Genomic DNA, 19733 nt, shown 5'->3' with positions numbered 1-19733 from the left:
GGCTTATAAACTGGGGAGAGCAGGAAATTTGAAACTCTTCATATGTTGAAGGGAATGAGGAAAACGTTGCTTCGTCAATGCTGGGAATCGAAACCCCGTTCGGTCGGTCATGAAATTAACACATTTTCAGCTATGCACCCATTTGTAAGGAACTAAGTGGCTTCATAAGATGATTCTGGTTGGTGTTATAAAATTCTGGTTGTTTAAAGGAATTAGGTAAAAGTAGTTAATTAACGGTTTTCTCACAGTTGGTAGTTAGAATGCCATATTTTTTTATAGTTATTTGACTGCTTTGTTTGAATGTGGTTAAATAACTATTAAATAAATTGTTATTCAACCTTTTTTTCTGAAACATTTCTAACAGTGCAGATAAATTTTATTTTGATGGGATGTTTAGTCTCAATATTTTAATTCTTTTCTATCTGCATATTATCAATAATGTTTCAGGGTTCAAACAATCAAGTTTCGTTTTACTTCTACAATACTGACAGTTATTGAAAGAATAACTGATAAAAAACAAAAGATAAGGCACTCGAAAATTGATTACGATTTGTCTAGGTATGATATTTTCTTGATGGGTGTTTTTGTTTCCGAGAGACCGTGATCTGTAGTAGTTTTATAATATATTTGAATATGGCTCAGAACGAATTTAAGGTTATTGATTTCAATTTTGAATGGAAAATCGAAAGATTTTTTAGTTTTTTCGAAAACTGTAACTCGATTGAGAGTCCCCATCTATCAATAAGCGCGTTCCATAGCATTTACTTCACACTGGCAATTGAGGAGCCAAAACATATTGTAGTAACCGTTCAGAAAAGTGAAGATCTTAAACTTAAACTGAGTGAAATTGACATAAATTTAAGTGACACAAACGAACATGAACTGGAATTTTTTACGTCAATCCAAGCTGAAAAAAATGCATATGTTATCAGTACGTCAAAACAACTTTCTCCTTCCTTCAAATCAAATAGACAGAACAGACATTTGTCAGTTAAATGTCACATGTTTTTTGGAGAAGCTGTAATTCAGTCTGACAATAATGATTCCGATGCGCTAGAGTTGTTGAAGCTTTCTCGTGACATAAGGAAGCTTAATGATTGTGAAGAGTTTTCTGACATCAAGCTGCAAGTGGGAGATTCTACATTTAATGTTCACAGAGCCATTTTGTCAGCGAGAGCACCGAATTTGCTAAAGGAGTCAGTTTTGATTACTGACGTGCTAAACATAAACCATGTTACCAACATTTCTTCTCCGGTATTTAAGCTTCTCATGAAATACATCTATTGTGTGAAGCTGGATACACCAAATTTCCAGTTGCCTTCTGGATTGCTAAAAGTAGTCGATAAGCTCAAGTTAGATAGCATGAAAAGGAAGTTTAGCGTGTATCCTAATCAAATCAAACTGGATACACGCCAGTCTTGCAGCCAAACTTCATTCACATGGTCTGTNCTCTTTTTTTAGCTAACACGTCAACACAACTGCATTGGATTGTATTTAGGGCACGTGGATTTTCCTAAATTGACTTTTTAGTTTTACAAAAATTTTTCATTTGACTGTGCTTTTCTTTTCTTTCTTTTTTCTTTTTTTAGCTAACACGTCAACACAACTGCAGTGGGTTGTATTTAGGGCACGTGGATTTTCCTAAATTGACTTTTTAGTTTTACGAAAATTTTTCATTTGACTGTGCTTTTTTTTTAAAATTTTTTTTTTAGCTATCACGTCAACACAACTGCAGTGGATGGTATTTAGGGCACGTGAATTTTCCTAAATTGACTTTTTAGTTTTACGAAAATTTTTTTTTCTTTAACTAACACGTCAACACAATTGCAGTGGATTGTATTTTGGGCACGTGGATTTTCTTAAATTGACTTTTTAGTTTTGCGAAAATTTTTCATTTGACTGTTTTTTTTTTTTTTTTTTTTTTTTTTTTTTTTTTTTAACTACCACAACAAGTCTTCTGAATCCCTGTTCTAATAAAAGTTTTTTTGTTTGTCATTTAACTAATAGAACGAAACTTTAGTGAATTTTCTAAATCTCTTTTAAATTTGCGGAGACTTTTTGCTTTTAATTAAATGCTACAACGCGACTGAAGTGGATTTTCTAAATTCCCATTTTAGTTTGAGGAAGATTTTTTTTTAACTAACACGGAGACGCAGCTTGTCTGGATTTTCTAAATTCCTATTTTAATTTGAAGAAGTTTTTTCGAAACTACTAAACTGTCACGTATTTTTAGTGGATTTTTTAAATTTTCATTTTAATTTGAGGGGAGATTTCTTTTGCGTTTAACAAATATGGCAACACAACTAACTTTAGTGGGTTATCTAAATTTCTTTTTTAGTTTTTTTTTTGTTGTGTATTGTGAAGTAATGGAATTTTTTTTAATCGTATTTTAGGAATAAATAAGTATGAGAAGTTACGTATATGAGAGTATATGAGAATTAATAAATAAGTTACTTTTAATAAATAAGTCAATTTTCTTTTTTTTCCCTGGTGAATTGTGAAGTAATTGAATATTTTTAATCGCATTTCAGAAATAATTTAGTATATAAAGAGTTTTGTAAGATGAGAGAATTTAAGAATTAAGTATATAAGTTACTTTTGAAAAATAAGTAATTTTCTTTTTTTTCCTCTGGTGAATTGAGAAGTACTTGAAGTTTCTTATCGTAGTTTATGAACAATTTTGTATAGGAGAAGTTATGTATATGAAAGAATTTGAGAATTATTTATTATAAGCTATTTTTAAAAAATAAATCAATTTTCTTTTTTTTTTTTTCTTCTGGTGAATTGGGAAGTAACAAAATTTCTTTTATCGTTTTTATGAATAAATACGTTCATAAGAAGTTACATATATAAGAGAATCAAGTATCTAAGCTAATTTCGAAAAATAAATCAGTTTTCTTTTTTTTCTGTTGAACTGTGAAATAATTGTTTCTTTTTATCGTATTTTAGGAATAATTAAAATATATGAGAATATATGTATATGAGAGAATTTGAGAATTAAGTAATAGGTTACTTTTGAAAGCTAAATTAATTTTTTTTTCCTTTTTCTGGTGAGTTGTGAATTAATTTTTTTATCGTATTTTAGGAATAATTAAGTACATTAGAAATAAAGAAATATCGATGGCACGTTTATGTTGACAATGTTATCATTGATTACATATGCTGAACTTCCCACTTATAATGGAAAATGAGAATTGTGTTTGCTTAGCAAAGATATGAGTACTTTTTCTCAATACATTTTCCTTTGCTATTCTGAGAAAACAGTGCTTCAAAAGATATGAATATCAACGCCAGAAAAAAATGGAAAAAAAAATAAATAAAATAGGATAACAGATTTCTAAATCTTTCTTCCATGTGATATGGCAGTATTAAGAGTTATATTGATAAAAAATGAAATGCTTACAAGTTATTAGGTAATAAACTACATCACGAAAACAAAAATTTAGTTCTTAAGTTCAGAAATGCGAAATTTAATTTTCACTAACGAGTCCTCCGCACATTCTGAATTTTCAAATCAATCTTTATGTTAGATTAGTATATATATTCCTGGTTGGATTTTTTTTTTAGATTCTAGGGGACCTAAATACGATATTTTAGGTACATTTACTACTGTAAATCAGGTACATTTACTATTGTATTTTAGGTACATTTACTACTGTATCGCAGGTACATTTACTAGTTATTGTTCTTTTACATTGTGAGCTTTAAAGTTCTTTAATTTATAAATTAAAAATCGTTTTGCATATGCCTTTTCAAAAGAAAATATTTTTAAGATTGCGTTTTTGACCTAAAAACATATCAAATTTTATACTCGTATGGAAGACACAAAAAATTTCCAATTTGTCAAAAAACGAATTTGAGTAACCATATTGGCACATTTTCAAGACCTGGAGTTTTGAATTTCGAGGAAACGTTTAACATGGTGTCCACTATAGGATAGACTATACGAAAAATGTTTGAAGTCAATGAAAAAAAGGAAAAAAAGATAGGAAAAAAATCCTTAACAGTTATTTGGGTTATGTATTATTTTATTTTATAAACTGTAATCGAGTTTGAGTGTACAAACACAGAGTTTATAAATTTGCGTACTTATTAGTACAGAAATTCAAGTTCAAGACCAATTTTTTGCGATACGTAAAATTTTGAAAATCCCATCCACCCTCCCACCGAAAAAGAAGGATCTTAAAAATCGAATTAACTTTAGGTAATAAATTAATTTCTTTCTACAAATTAATCTCAATCTTTAAAATGCTTTAACTTAATATTACTAGCAATAAAAAGGTGCAATAAAAGGTTAAATAGCATTACAGAATTAAAACAACTATCTTTAAGAGAAACTGACTTTGTATTTTATTATTTTTTTAGTTTATTTTTTTTCTTTTCCTGTTTAATTTTTTTAATTTTCAGAATGTGGTTTTTAATGTAAAACAAAATAATCCTTTTTTGATAGGAGAAATACAAATTAAATTGAATGAAACTGTTTATGGTAATAATTACTTAGGTTCCTGAACAAATACATTTATTTCTGCAGTATACATTTATGTAAAAAGTTCATTTTGTATTCATTTATGCGGAAACATGTTATGTAATATTAAAATATACATCTTATCAACGAAATGTATTGGTATCGTTTGTACGTACGCGTTGTTGTTAATGTTGCATGATTTTAATAACAATTACGGTTAAATAATATAAATTAACCTTTTGTCCACTTAGACATTTTAATTGAAAAGACTAACTACTAATAATTAATAATAACATTGATGATTTTAAAATGGAGTACTAATTGCTGGCTAATCATAATTTCCAGAGAATGCATTTTAAATGGAGATATCTATTTTAACTTTCATGATTTAAATGAAAATAATCTATTAAAATGTATTTTATGTTATAAGACAAAATCAGCTAATTTTTATTAGGTAATAAATTAACAGAACATATCTAAGTAGTAAACAAAAGGTAAAACGTTCTAATTTATTTCTAATTTTTTTAATCTTTTCAAAATTTTTGAATTTTTCATGCATAATTGTGTCAAACAAATTTAAATATAAAAATTATCGAACACTTCCTGAAATATTCGAAACCAATTGTGTCCTTGGGGTGCTTTTAAATTACAGATCACTCTTGGAAATTTCATTATAAAATTATGGTAAAATAACCGACGACAGCCTGTCCATCCAATTAAATGTAAAGTTTACGGTAACGAACATTTTTTTTACTTTTAAGGTTGTGAAACCGTTTACAACTAGTACGTTAGAAAAAACCATGGATACAAAACAATACGGTTTCTCAACCACATACAATTAACATGGTTTCAAAACAGTAAAAAAGAACTTCGACTGGACATTAGAGATAGTTTAGTAGCCTTATGGTGCTGCCATCTATGCGTGGAAGAGTGTCTCGTGTGCTAACAGACCAGGGTCATAAATTGGGGAGAGCAGGAAATTTGAAACTCTTCATATGTTGAAGGGAGTGAGGAAATCGTTGTGTCTTTGCTGGGAATCGAACCCCCGTTCGGTCAGTCATAAAATTAACGCATTTTCTCTTTCAGCTATGCACCCATTTGTAAAGAACTAAATGACTTCATAACGTGATTCTGGCTGGCGTGATAAAATTCTGGTTGTTTAAAGGTATTAGGTAAAAGTAGTTAATTAGCGGTTTTCTCACAGTTGATAGTTAGAATACCATTTTTTTCATAGTTATTCGACTGCGGTTAAATAGCTATTAAATAAATTGTTATTCAACCTTTTTTTTCTGAAACATTTCTAACAGTGCAGATAAAGTTTATTTTGATGGGATGTTTAATCTCAATATTTTAATTCTTTTCTATCTGCATATTATCAATAATGTTTCAGGGTTCAAACAATCAAGTTTCGTTTTACTTCTACAATACTGACAGCTATTGAAAGAATAACTGATAACAAACAAAAGATAAGGCACTCTAAAATTGATTGCGATTTGTCTAGGTATGATATCTTCTTGATGGGTGTTTTTGTTTCCAAGGGACCGTGATCTCTAGTAGTTTTATAATATATTTGAATATGGCTCAGAACGAATTTAAGGTTATTGATTTCAATTTCGAGTGGAAAATCGAAAGATTTTTTAGTTTTTTCGAAAACTGTAGCTCGATTGAGAGTCCCCATCTGTCAATAAGTGCCTTCCATAGCATTTACTTCACATTGGCAATTGAGGAGCCGAAACATATTGTAGTTACCGTTCAGAAAAGTGAAGATCTTAAGCTTAAATTAAGCGAAATCGACATAAATTTAAGTGACACAAACGAGCATGAACTGGAATTTTTTACGTCAATCCAAGCCGAAAAAAATGCATATGTTATCAGTACGTCAGAACAACTTTCTCCTTCCTTCAAATCAAATAGACTGAACAGACATTTGTCACTTAAATGTCACATGTTTTTTGGAGAAGCTGTAATTCAGTCTGGAAACAATGATTCCGATGCGTTAGAGTTGTTGAAGCTTTCTAGGGACATAAGGAAGCTAAATGATCGTGAAGAGTTTTCTGACATCAAGCTGCAAGTGGGAGATTCCTCATTTAATGTTCACAGAGCCATTTTGTCAGCGAGAGCACCGAATTTGCTGAAGGAGTCAGCTTTGAATACTGACACGTTAAATATAAACCATGTTACCAACATTTCTTCTCCGGTATTTAAGCTTCTCATGAAATACATCTATTGTGTGAAGCTGGATACACCAAATTTCCAGTTGCCTTCTGGATTGCTAAAAGTAGTCGATAAGCTCAAGTTAGATAGCATGAAAAGGAAGTTTAGCGTGTATCCTAATCAAATCAAACTGGATACACGCCAGTCTTGCAGCCAAACTTCATTCACATGGTCTGTGGAAAATATAAGCTCTATGAAGTTTCAATCACCGAAACATGTGAAATTCAGTCCAGTGTTTCAATCCAGCTGTGAGAATGTCTGCCAATCCGAAATGAATTTGGAAGTCGTCAAACTTGCGGAAGGTTCTGAGGAAGACATTTATTTCAACGTTGCCCTCAGGTACTGCTTTGATAATTCTTCGAATGTGTATTTTGTCAAAACAAAAACCTCCATATTGGATATTTTCGGTGAATTGAGCAACTCTCAGGAATATCGATTCCAGGTGGATAAGTCGAAGTTGCATTCAGAGATATCGACGTGGGTGTACAGAATTCGCAAGATTGACCTAGATTTAGAGGAGGAAGTATTTCTTCCAAAAGATACTCTGACGTTTGTGTTTGACCTGACTATCTGCAAGGCAGATTTCAACATCGAAGGCAGCGCTTATACTGGAGATTCTTTTCCTGACATGAATTTCGATATTGAAGATAGACGTCAACTAAGCTTGGATTTGGAACAACTATATACCACTAAAGAATATTCGGATTTTACATTGGCAGCGGGGACTGAACTGATTAAGGTTCACAAAATCGTTTTGTTTGCGCGAGCTCCGAAGTTTCTAAATACCGAGAGTACAGAGTCGATGGTTCGAAACATAACTGATGTAGATCCGAATGTATTGCAGATTCTGCTTAAATATTTATATACAGCTAAGTTGCCAGAACTGACTAGTGGCTTGGCAATTAAACTGTATCTAGCTGCATACAGTTACGAAATTTCACTTCTGAGGCAACGCTGTTTAAATTTTGTGAAAAATAACCTGGTGTTTTGAAATAGAATAGAATTCGCTGTCAAAAGTCAATGAAGTTGAATAGAATTCGCTGTCATAACATCACCTTCATGTAGTCTAACTTTTCTAACTTTATATGCTAGTTATTTGATTAATATTTGAATGTTTAATTCTGGGTATATTTAAATTATTATTTATTCGCACTATGATTTTTTTTAAATTGATAAAAATGCACAAAATTTTTCATATGATAAGCTATCAGTTAATATAAACTAAAAGTGTGTCAAATTCGATTATCAGAATTTACAATCTTTCATCACTCTTTTAGTACAACTACTAAAGCGTAATTTCTCTTTTTTTTATTTTATTAAAAAAAAAAGCTAAAACTGATTTGGATATTTTGACATGACTTGGTGTATTATAAATACAAGTTAGAGAAACGTTTTAAAATTTCGCCCTTTAAAAAATCGCTTTAAAAAAAAGGATTATTTTTTACTGTAAAATATTGATATTCAATGAAATATTAATAGTTTTTAAAAGAGATACCATTTTTAAACAATAGTTTCTAAACTGTGTCAAATTCAAAAATTAATTTTTCTTTTTAAATTAAAAAGAACTATTAGTTTGTTCGTTTCAACTCTGAGGAAAAACTATTGTTAATTAAAATTTATAATATTTAAATATTTGTATAAAATCGTCCGCTATTCATTTGATAAAAATACAAAAAAAATGCAGTTTTGAAAAATTGTTTGATATTTCAAAGCCTTAAAGCAGTTAAGCATTAAAGCGTATTTTTTAAGTTGTATTTTTGTGGCAATAAGTCCGTTAATCCCGAATTGATTAAAACGTCATAAATGTCTTTTATTTTTTACTCAATTGAATGAGTTATTAAGAGAAATGCTTTATAAAAATATATAGATGTCACATTTGTTTGTTTCCTTACCTTTCATTTTTATTTTTTATTTTGGTATTTTATCTTTTTTGTCTCCTTTTTGTTAGTTTCATTACAAATGTCTGTTATATTTGCAGTAAAAACAACATTTAACTTTGTATCACTTCATCTATTTAGTTTTGCTTACATTTATTTTAAAAAAATCTACATTTAGTTTAATTTATTTTTTTACGTTTTGTAAACGTTATATTAAAACGTAACTATTTCAAATATGACATGTTACCTTTCAGAACTAGACTAGTTTAAAAAAAAAAACAAACACGAATTAGTTTGATTTTATTTTTGAGGAAATTGAGGGGACTATATTAGAAAAAAAATAATTTTTGCTATCAACACACTGAGCTTGAATGAATTTTGTCATGAAAACTATTGGTCATGAAATTTTGTCATGAAATTTGTCATGAGTTTTGTCATGAAAACAACAGACCCGCATAAAGGAGATGACATCATCGCTTGTCATGGCAGGCGGAAGCCATTCACGGTAAGGCTGTAATTTTTTTGCCATTGACAAATTATATGTTGTTATTTTTCGAAATTTGTTAGTATTGCATACTTCTCAAAACATAGGCCGAAGCATCTCAACTTCTGATCTAATAATCGAATTATCGTGTTGTAAAATGTAATCTTAATGGTTCAAAATCTTTAAATTTGTTAAGTATTATAAGCAAATTATTATATCAGCCACAAAATCTTATTTTTTTCCTAAATAAACATGCGTTTGCTTGACAAATTTAATTTTTTGATCTCAATTTCTCTTGAACCATTCGACCAATTTCATTCAAATTTTAAATTTTGTAAATTAAATTTCTTCAGTAAAAAATTATGTTAATCATGGTACACTTTACAATTCCAAAGATTTTTGACCATTATTAAATTAGATAAAAGAAAATTATAAAGATATATAAGTATAATATAATATATTATAAATATATATAAGTATAATATGATATATTATAAATAAATACATTATAAATAAGAAATAATAATAAATATATTATAAATAAGAACTAATAAGAAATAAGTTATAAATAAGAAATTATTTATCCGATTTTGCATTAAATTTGGGAATTTTTTTTTTAAAATTCTGTATAAAATGTCTTAATTTTTCTTTTACAGTTCCAGTGACATGGCGAAATACGTAAAAATTGAAAATATATTAATATAGCCTTATTTTCAACTGTTCTCCTGTCTTAACAATTGGGACCATATTATTCAAATACAAGCTTACCCTTTATGAGTTAAGAATCTAAATCCCTTAAGCAACAGACATGCTTTTTCAGGCGAAACACGTTTCATTGCTGGATTTACTAACTTAATATATAATCTTCTCAAACAAATTAGCATTTAATGCAAATTTATAAATCACTTTGTTTTGTGTACTATTTTAATTTTTCTTTTTTCTCATCCTTTTTGTGAATGTTTCTTATTTTTTTATTTTTAAAAATCATTTTTCCTATTATTATTATTTTTCTTTTCTAAATTTTACATGCCTTTTTACTATGTATTTCTGTTTTAAAATCCTACATACAAGACTACTATACTTACGTCTGTAAGCCTCGTGTTGTACTTTTTCAGTGGTGCACAAGGAATCATTTTGTTCTTTGAATTAAAAAAAAATAATTACTATGGTTAAAATCAATTCCTTGAATCATTAAGATTGCTATACCCTGATAAATTGATCAAAAGTTAAAGTTACTAAGGTGTACCGTTTAATATTGCTCTCTGCACATTTCAGTTCATAGGTTGGACCAAAGAATTTAAACTATTTGTTTAATTTTTTAAGAAAGTTTTCTTTTATATACCTGTTCTAACAACAAAAATTCTAGATTTGGACAATAAATTGTATCTTAATTTCGTAAAAGTCTCACGAGCAAGTGAAATTGTTTCCCTAGCTTAGTACTAATTGTAATGACGCTGAATGCAGTAAATTATCGATTTTATGCTTACCCAAGCAAATGATTGCTACACATAATTAAATTTGTTTGTTGCTCTATGTAGTTTCTTAGCAATTAGCACATCAACTTTAAGTCATTAAGAAGTCCCAAGAAGTGCTGACGGTTCATAATAAGATTCGTCGCAGAGCCTTTATTGCTATAGTCATATCCTACTATATTCTGCATTTACAATAAAGGAAAGAAAATAAATTATTTCGTGAAGCAAGATTTATCTAAATGAAAACTTCGATGTTATTTTGTACATACTAAGTTGTTCCATGTCATTCGTTATTGATAAAATTAAATTATTACTTATTGCATTCAGAGAGTTAAGTGAAATATTTGCAAATATTATTAATCTTAATTTTGAAAACATGGCTATATTTTCGATTATGCAAACTCGTCTTGATTGTTGAAGGCTTATTAACTTGGATAATTAATCTTAAAGAACTTTTTAAAGCGGTTATTCTGAAAGTAAGTTTGTATGACAGCTTTGTTCTAGATCACGAATCACCACCATGCTACCAGACGGTCAAATATAGTTTAATACAGTTTTTTTTATTATTTCCCCCCCTTCTCTAGGACTTTATAGTACTACATTGAGAAAACAAATGTTTTTAAGATTTTAATTCTCTCTCTATATATACTTATATATATATATATATATATATATATAGCTGCCAACTCTTCCGGTTTTCCCGGAAGNATATATATATATATATATACATTCTGAAATTTATTTTGATTTATTATCTAAAACAAATCTTCTTATTTGGATGAAAATCAAGGTAAACGTTGCATACGTTTTTCAATATTTAAAGTTATAAACTTAGAATAACATTTAGTTCAAATTATTTTGATGTATAAGGCGTGCGTCAATAAAACCATTTTAGATGCATTAAAGAAATGATCTCGAACTAAGATTTATTTCTATTCTTTAAAGCAGATCACAAAATGGCGCATTTAAGAGCTTCTATGTCGATTAAAGACTTCATAGACTTAACGAATTAAATTCTATTGCTCACGCGAGAAACGCCATCGATTCAAATGAAGCGTTTTTCAAACTATAAGCTTGGAATAAACTTTCAAATTAAGACCAGTTACTTCCATTTTATCTTAAAGGCTTAACTTTGGTAAGGAAATCGTTTGACAAAATTAAGAAATATAATATTTTATTGCCATGAACTGCATAGTGGTAAAGCGGTGGTTTGTATTAGATTATTTTAAATTTATTATTTTCTAACTGTTAAATAGAATCTTGTTTCATATATATATATATACAAAAAAAAAATGAATTAGAAATCTCTTAACAACGTATGAATTTTGTTTGCTCATATAAATTTAAAACTTAGTAAAACACTTCGTTTGAGATTATTTTGATGTAAAAAGCAAGTGTCAAAGTTAAAACTATCGCAAATGCATTAAAGAAATGGTTTCGATGCTTAACTTAATACTTCTAAGATATACTTCTATTCGTTAAAGCTGATCGAAAAATGGCGCATTTAAGACTTTTCTATGTAGATAAAAGACTTCATCGATTTAATGAATTAAGTTTTATTGTTAAGAAGAGAAACTTTATTGTATCAAATGAAGTTTCATTAAGTTTCATAGTTTGGGATAATGTTTTGAAATTATAATCAGTGATATTCATTTTACCCTAAAGACATAACATTTTTGTCAAGATATTCGTCAATATATTCTTGCTATAAACAACGTCAATGTAAAGAGGTAGTTCATGCTACATTATTTTAAATCCATTAATCCATAACTGTTAGATCAAGTCCAATTTAATTCATTATAAAAAAATAAACTGAAAATGTTTTAAACCTCTTTGTAAAGCAAAGTAATTTTTGTTTTTATTTTTATTTATAAAAATTCAAAACTTACTGAAAAGCTTCGATAGAGATTATTTTGATATCGAAAGTGATCTTGGAAGTTAAAGCTATCGCAGATGCTTTAAAGAAATGATTTCGATACTTGGAACTAATACTTCTAAAATTCACTTCTAATCTTTAAAGCAGATCACAAAATGGCGCAATTAAGAATTTCCTGCAACGATAAAAGAATCCATCGACTTAATGAACTAAATTCTATTGTTCAAGAGAGGAACGTCATCAGTTCAAATGAAAATTGTAAGCTAGGAAAAAAATATTAAATCAAGATCAGTGATTTTCGTTTCATTTTAAAGGCCGTTGGCAAAGCCATCGTTTGACAAAACTAAGAAAAATAATATTATATTTCCATAAACTACGCCATAAACAAAAGGTGGTTCGAATTATATAATTTTAAATCCATTATTTCATAACCGTTAGATAAAATCCAATGTTTTTTATTATAAATAAATTTTACTAGAAATCTTTTAAAAACGGATGTAAATCACAGTAATCTTTATTTTTTTTATTTATGAAAATCTAAATTTTGCAGTCGCAGATGCATTGAAGGGATAGTCTCGGTACATGGAGTTTAATATTTCAGTGATTCATTTCTATTCTTTGAAGCAGCGAGCAAAGTGTTTTCTGCAACGATGGAAGAATCCATTGACTTAGTGAACTAAATTTTACTGTTCATGAGAAAAACGTCATCGGTTGAAATAAAGTTTTTTTTTTAAATTTTAAGCTTAGTTAGATATTAAACCAAAATCAGTGATTTTCGTTTTATTTTAAAGACCGTTGCTAAAGACATCGTTTGACAAAATTATGAAAAAAAACTTTATATTCCCATAAACTACGCCATGAAGAAGATGTAGTTCGAATTGCATTATTTCAAATCTATTATTTCATAACTGTTAGATCAAAATCTAATTTTATTTATTATAAGAATTAAACTGGAAATATTCTAACCTCGCATCCAAACCAAGGTAAGTGTCGAAGATTAAGTAGTTATGATACATCATGCAGATAATACCTTGAAGGAATTGATTATAATTCTCAAGAAGGTTGTAGAAATCAGGACCAAAGAAGAAAAACAAGAGATCCATAATTATGCTTTGAAAGGAAACATACTGCTTCCTGTCACTAAGGAAGGTGAAAATGAAATTCATACTAAGAAGCATGGTTGTAAAATTTCACGACCTTGTGAGACACTTTGCTGTAGACTAGACTGTGTCAAAAATTAAGGATTTTTATTGATTTCCTGCTATGAAGAGATACGTCCGTAGTCATAGATCGATGTGCTTCGAATGTTCAGTCAATAAAGTTCCATGTGGGAAGAAACAAGGCCTTCTCCATCCTATCACGTCTGGAAAAAGACCATTTGCAATAATTCATCTCGATCATTTAGGCCCCTTCAAAAGAAATAAAGAATTATTTGTCATTATTGATACCATTAAAAAATTTTTGCGCCTCTATTCCGTGATAGACATGTCGTCTAAAAATGTTTTGAAATCGGTGATGAAATTCGTTGAAGATTCTGAATTATCGAATCGCTTCATATCAGATAAAGGTTCCTGTTTCACTTCACGAGATTTTCAGTGATTCGGCGATAGAAATGGATCGCTTCATATCAGATAAAGGTCCCTGTTTCACTTCACGAGATTTTCAGAGATTCGGCAATGGAAATGGATCGCTTCATATCAGATAAAGGTTCATGTTTCACTTCACGAGATTTTCAGAGATTCAACGATGGAAATGGATCGATTCATAACAGATAAAGGTTCCTGTTTCACTTCACGAGATTTTCAGAGATTCGGCGATGGAAATGGATCGCTTCATATCAGATAAAGGTTCCTGTTTCACTTCACGAGATTTTCAGTGATTCGGCGATAGAAACGGAATCTCGCACACATTGAATTTTACAGCTGATCCTCAAGCAAGTGGAATGGTTGAAAGAACAAATCTAATGATATAGTCCACCATTGTTATGCTGATCGAAAAATCCAAACAAAAGGATTGGGTCAACCGCAAGATTAAGGGTGTAGAAAGAAACTTAAACAACGCCATTTAATTGTGGAGTAAATTTTGGAAAAACATCTTTTGAAATTTTTCATGGATATGCATCAACATTTAAGGAGGGAATTAAGAGATTTTTAAGAGGGGAAATTAAAGAATTTTGTAACTATTAAAAACTGACTGTAATGAAATTTAGAAAGCTTAAACTTAAATTTACGTCTGAAACATGAGTAAGCTACTATAAATCATTGAGAGAAAATTGAAACCTGGTTCAAAGAGATGTATAGGGGTGGGAAAATAATATGGAAACTACTGAGTCAATCTTATAGGTAATAGTGTTTTTTTCTCAGTAAATCAACCACATGTGTTTTAAACATTTTAACGTATTTGTGAAGATCGTAACTAAAACTTTTAAAGCAAAGATTATTTCGGCTGATTCCTCAGAAAATGAGATTTATGAAATACATTTTTTCGAAATTAGGCCTTTTAATAAGACTGATCCGCACAATATTGGCTACCATGAATCATACTTAGGTAAAGTATTTATCATAGATTTGGTGGCGCAATTCATTACATTTTAATAGTGTTTAAATTAAAGAAAAACATTTAAAACTTATACTTTAATGGCTTCAGAATTGAAAAAAAAACTTGAAAAAATGCCCCTCTTGAAAATTTGCTATTGGTTTGCCATAACAAAATACTATAAAGTATTCCCAAGAGGATTTCACTTATGGTGAAGTTTTACCACACACTTTTGCCATAATCGTGTGGCAAAGTTTTCCCGCAAGCATATGGAAATGTTTTGCCATAATCGTGTGGCAAAGTTTTCCCACTAGCATATGGAAATGTTCTGCCATAATCGTGTGTCAAAGTTTTCCCACAAGCATATGGAAATGTTTTGCCATAATCGTGCGGCAAAGTTTTCCCACAAGCATATGGAAATGTTCTGCCATAANAATGCCCCTCTTGAAAATTTGCTATTGGTTTGCCATAACAAAATACTATAAAGTATTCCCAAGAGGATTTCACTTATGGTGAAGTTTTACCACACACTTTTGCCATAATCGTGTAGCAAAGTTTTCCCGCAAGCATATGGAAATGTTCTGCCATAATCGTGTGGCAAAGTTTTCCCACAAGCATATGGAAATGTTCTGCCATAATCGTGTGTCAAAGTTTTCCCACAAGCATATGGAAATGTTCTGCCATAATCGTGTGGCAAAGTTTTCCCACAAGTATAAGGAAATCTTCTGCCATAATCGTGTGGCAAAGTTTTCCCACAAGTATATGGAAATGTTTTGCCATAAGCGGATGGCAAATTTTTACCATACGGTTTTTTTATGGTAAAGATGATCATCATGTATGGTAAAGATGATATTATGGTAAAGATATGTAATCAAATGCTACCACGTTTGTAAAATTTTATCACATATTATAAAACTATATTTTATTGTTAATTTTACCAAAATGAATACGAAAGCGCCTGGTATAAATCACCGTGCTTTTTGGTGTTCCCATAGGGACAGAAACACGATACATTTTACTATATTCTGATAATTCTGACCATACTTTTTTTTCTCTGAGCAAAGTTTAAATGTAATTAATACTACCAGATAATTTCTGTCACAATGTCATTTTACAGCTTATTAAAATAGATTTTAATTCTTTACAGTAGGAACTTAAAATTATAACGATAGTTTTTAAACTGTCATTGGAATGTAAACATTCCATAGTAAATATTATTAAATAAAGATCATCGCAGATCAATTTAAATACTTCCTCTTCCATTTTTTTAATTGCATTAAATCTTTCCAAGCATTAATTAATTTTACAGAAATTAATTAAGTAGACAGATAAAATTAAGAAAAAAACAATATTCAACTTCAACTAAGTAAACAGAAAAAGGAACAAAAGATTATTTCCGAAATGACAAGGGAAAAAAATGTTTAAAATTCTAATTATAATGGGTATGCCGACTTCTTGATATTTACAGTAGAATTAAAATTAACCTGTTGTTTACATTTTCTTGAATGCGATTTTAATGGTTCACATGTTCAAGTTGAAGTTGTTTTTATAATTTACATTCCAATGGTTGGAATTTTAATGTGTTTGTTAAAAACGGGTGAAATTTTTGTGGTACAATTACTAGTTATGCACACTGAGTAATGTCTGATTTAACAATTGGATTTCCTCTCTCAAATTTGACACTTATCATGAATTCATTTAAGCAATGCTGATTAAATCTAACTATATCTCTATATAAAAAAATGAACATAACAATTTAACACTGCTTTTTATTGTTCCTTTTATTGACCAGAAAATCACACGGTATGATCCAATTTTTCCACATTGATTTCTATTTCATTTATAATCGGAATAAAATTGATAAAAAAGGTATTGTATTCCTCTATAAATATTCTTGTACTCCCGATTTAAAGATATTAACTTAAACTGCTATTATTAAATTTTTTTATTTTGATTATTTTCTAAGTTTAGAGTTTAAAGCTAGAAGAATTGTTATTTTGTTACAACATAATTCTACTCTACATTTCAAAATAAAGTTATCTGTGAATCTTATTAGCAAATGTATAGCTATTATTTTTTGTACAAAATACATGAACACTATTATAAATATTAGCAAAAGAAATTGTTAAGTGATTTAGAATTTAATTACCAGCTTCATGCACAATGTGATGCTTTCAAAATTTGTTTTCAATAAATCCGTCTGCTTGGTAAGCGAAAATATAAACATTATAGGTTATAAACTTTCGACCCCTCTCCAGATCAAACGATTCTGCATTCTCCAGATTAACGCTACCCCCTATACTTTGGGGGTCAGAAATCCAAATCCGTCGTAAAAAAGGTATGTTTATTCAGAGAAAGTGTGTTTTTGTATTTGATTTTATAACTTAAAATATCTGGTGCATTAATTACTTAGTTTATTGGAGGGCGCCCTCTCGAACCATTAAGATTAAATCTTAGAACGTGAGGATCCGACCAGTAGAATACAATTTATTCAGGATGGTCTGTCATTTTTTTTTAAAACAAATTTTTAATTATTTTTAAATGGAAAAAAATTGTGTTGCAGAGATTATTTTAAAAATAAAGGAGAGGCAAAATTTGAAATTCTAATTATAATAAAGCTTCCAATTCCCTGAAATTTACAAACGAAATATGTACACCGCAGAGCCATTACATTATGACCACCCTGCTAATATCATGTAGGACCACTTTTACTCAAAACTGCCTGTACCCGCGTGGCATTGATTCCACAAGGTGCTGATAGGTAGTCTGAGGTATCTGGTACCAAGCGCTCACCAACTGGTCCTGCAATTCCCTCACATTGCGAGGGGGTAGCGTGGCAGCACGAATTTGGTTTTCCAAGTAGGACCACAAATGCTCTATTGGATTAAGGTCAGGTGAATTTGGGGGCCAAGACATGACTTGAAAGTCACTGGAATGTTCCTCGAACCAATCCATGACGATTCGACCCTTATGACATGGTGCATTATCCTGTTGGTAAACACCATTCCCCGCGGGAAAAACTGTTGCCATGAATGGGTGAACTTGGTTTGCAACTATGTTCAAGTAGCTTGCAGACGTCAGGGATTGTTCTATGAGGATTATGAGTCCTAATGTGCCGGATGAAAATATTGTTCCTGGGCGAGAAACCATGAAAACCTGGGCGAGTCCATTGTTATAGATGGAGGGTGGTCATAATGTAATGGCTCTTCTGTGAATATCTGCTATTAATGAAGGATTATGCACCAATTACCATTAATATTTAATACTATCAGCTCTTGACAACCTTGGTACTTTGCTCACCATTCAAAATTATCATGTGCAACAACTTTAATTGTTACCAAATGAATGTTATTAATTTAATTGCTACCAACTTTAATTGCTAACAATGAACTTTAATTGTTACCAAGCCAAATGGTCGGCACAACTGTATTTAAATATTCTAATGCTTCAATCCCTTTGCCAATCCTAACATTTTAATTAGAAAAAAATTCTATATTAACTAAATAGTAAACGCTGCTTTACCAGATGAAGCACTTTGATTTTAATTTTAACTATTTTCAAGGGATGTCAGTGATATTGTCAAAGTTTTCCTGTATTGAATTTTAGTAATAATTTAAAATCTGTCCGGCTGCACATAAATCACATAAGTCACATAAATCATTGCAAGTATGTGTTCGAGACATTTTAGCATAGTAGGCAGCGAAAAGTATTCAAATTTTAATTTTTCGTGTGAGATAACATAGAAAACTCATCCCAATGCTCCATTATGTACTGTGCTACTTCCTTACGCACCTCTCGAGTCATAGCATGACTATTGTATAACATGTATATGCTATTGCTTGACAAATGCAAGCTTCACCACCCATAATTGGCTTGAAAATGTGCGGCTCCATAACGCAGTTTATGTTTTTTTCCGTAGCCATTTCCCATCAAAAATAAATATAAATAATTACTTCGTTACTAAACTTTATAAAACTAAATAATTATTCTAAAATAATACCTAACGTATAACTAACTATTTAAACTGCTTAAATTATTACTTAAAACTATATCTAACAAAATTAATCTAAATAAATATATAACGCATAAAAATTTTTTCAACACTACTAAAATTATTAATTAAGGTAACCTAAAAAATTTATAATAATTATAGTGTTTCCATTGATAGTGAAATACCCGAGTTCCGAGTTTTTATAATCGTTTTTATACAACTTAATGTTTGCTCTAAAGTTCCTATTACTGCTTTATTATTAAAATATTAACTATGCAATTTATAATTATTGTATAATTCGCATATTTTTATATATTATTATGTAATTAATGGATAAAAAGTCTTCGCTTATAATGCATAACAAAGAAATGTTATTAGACTTCCTTTAATGAATATATAATATCACCAATTAAAGAACTAATTAGATAGGAGTAATTGCATGCTGGACCATAGATATTCTAGTAATAATAACTTCGTTAATAGCTAACTAGGATCAATTATATTTATTTAACACAAAGTAAATATTTAAGCTTATAATACCCATAATCAAATAATGCCAATTTTAACACTTACTTGTCGCAATGCGATATCACATTGAATATAATTTGATTAAATCGTAAAAAAAATCGATAATTGATATCCATAATAATGTTAAGAAAACAGCTTATTTCGTAATGAATTGATAAAAAGAAAAAGAAAAAAGCAACATTGGTGTCATTTATAAAGTAAAGTATAGAGACCGCTGGTTATTTACATAAAAGGGGTAATTATTCCTGGGGGCCCCAAATTATGTACCTAGCATTTATCCGTAATTTCCTA

The 19733-nt window shown here is 29.7% G+C and overlaps 1 protein-coding gene across 1 annotated transcript; it reads left to right on the top strand.

Moving 5' to 3' along the window:
- The first annotated feature begins 633 nt into the window (after positions 1 to 633).
- LOC122271594 (speckle-type POZ protein-like A) lies at positions 634 to 1461 on the top strand. Its single transcript, XM_043053451.2, has one exon. It carries the CDS (start codon positions 634 to 636, stop codon positions 1459 to 1461), a length of 828 nt encoding a protein of 275 aa, XP_042909385.2.
- Positions 1462 to 19733: the final 18272 nt, after the last annotated feature.

The sequence above is a fragment of the Parasteatoda tepidariorum genome, chromosome 6 (assembly GCF_043381705.1).
Source record: "Parasteatoda tepidariorum isolate YZ-2023 chromosome 6, CAS_Ptep_4.0, whole genome shotgun sequence".
NCBI classification, from domain to species: Eukaryota; Metazoa; Arthropoda; class Arachnida; order Araneae; family Theridiidae; genus Parasteatoda; species Parasteatoda tepidariorum.
Note: the sequence above shows the minus strand (reverse complement) of the source record. Positions and strands in the feature narration are given on the sequence as shown.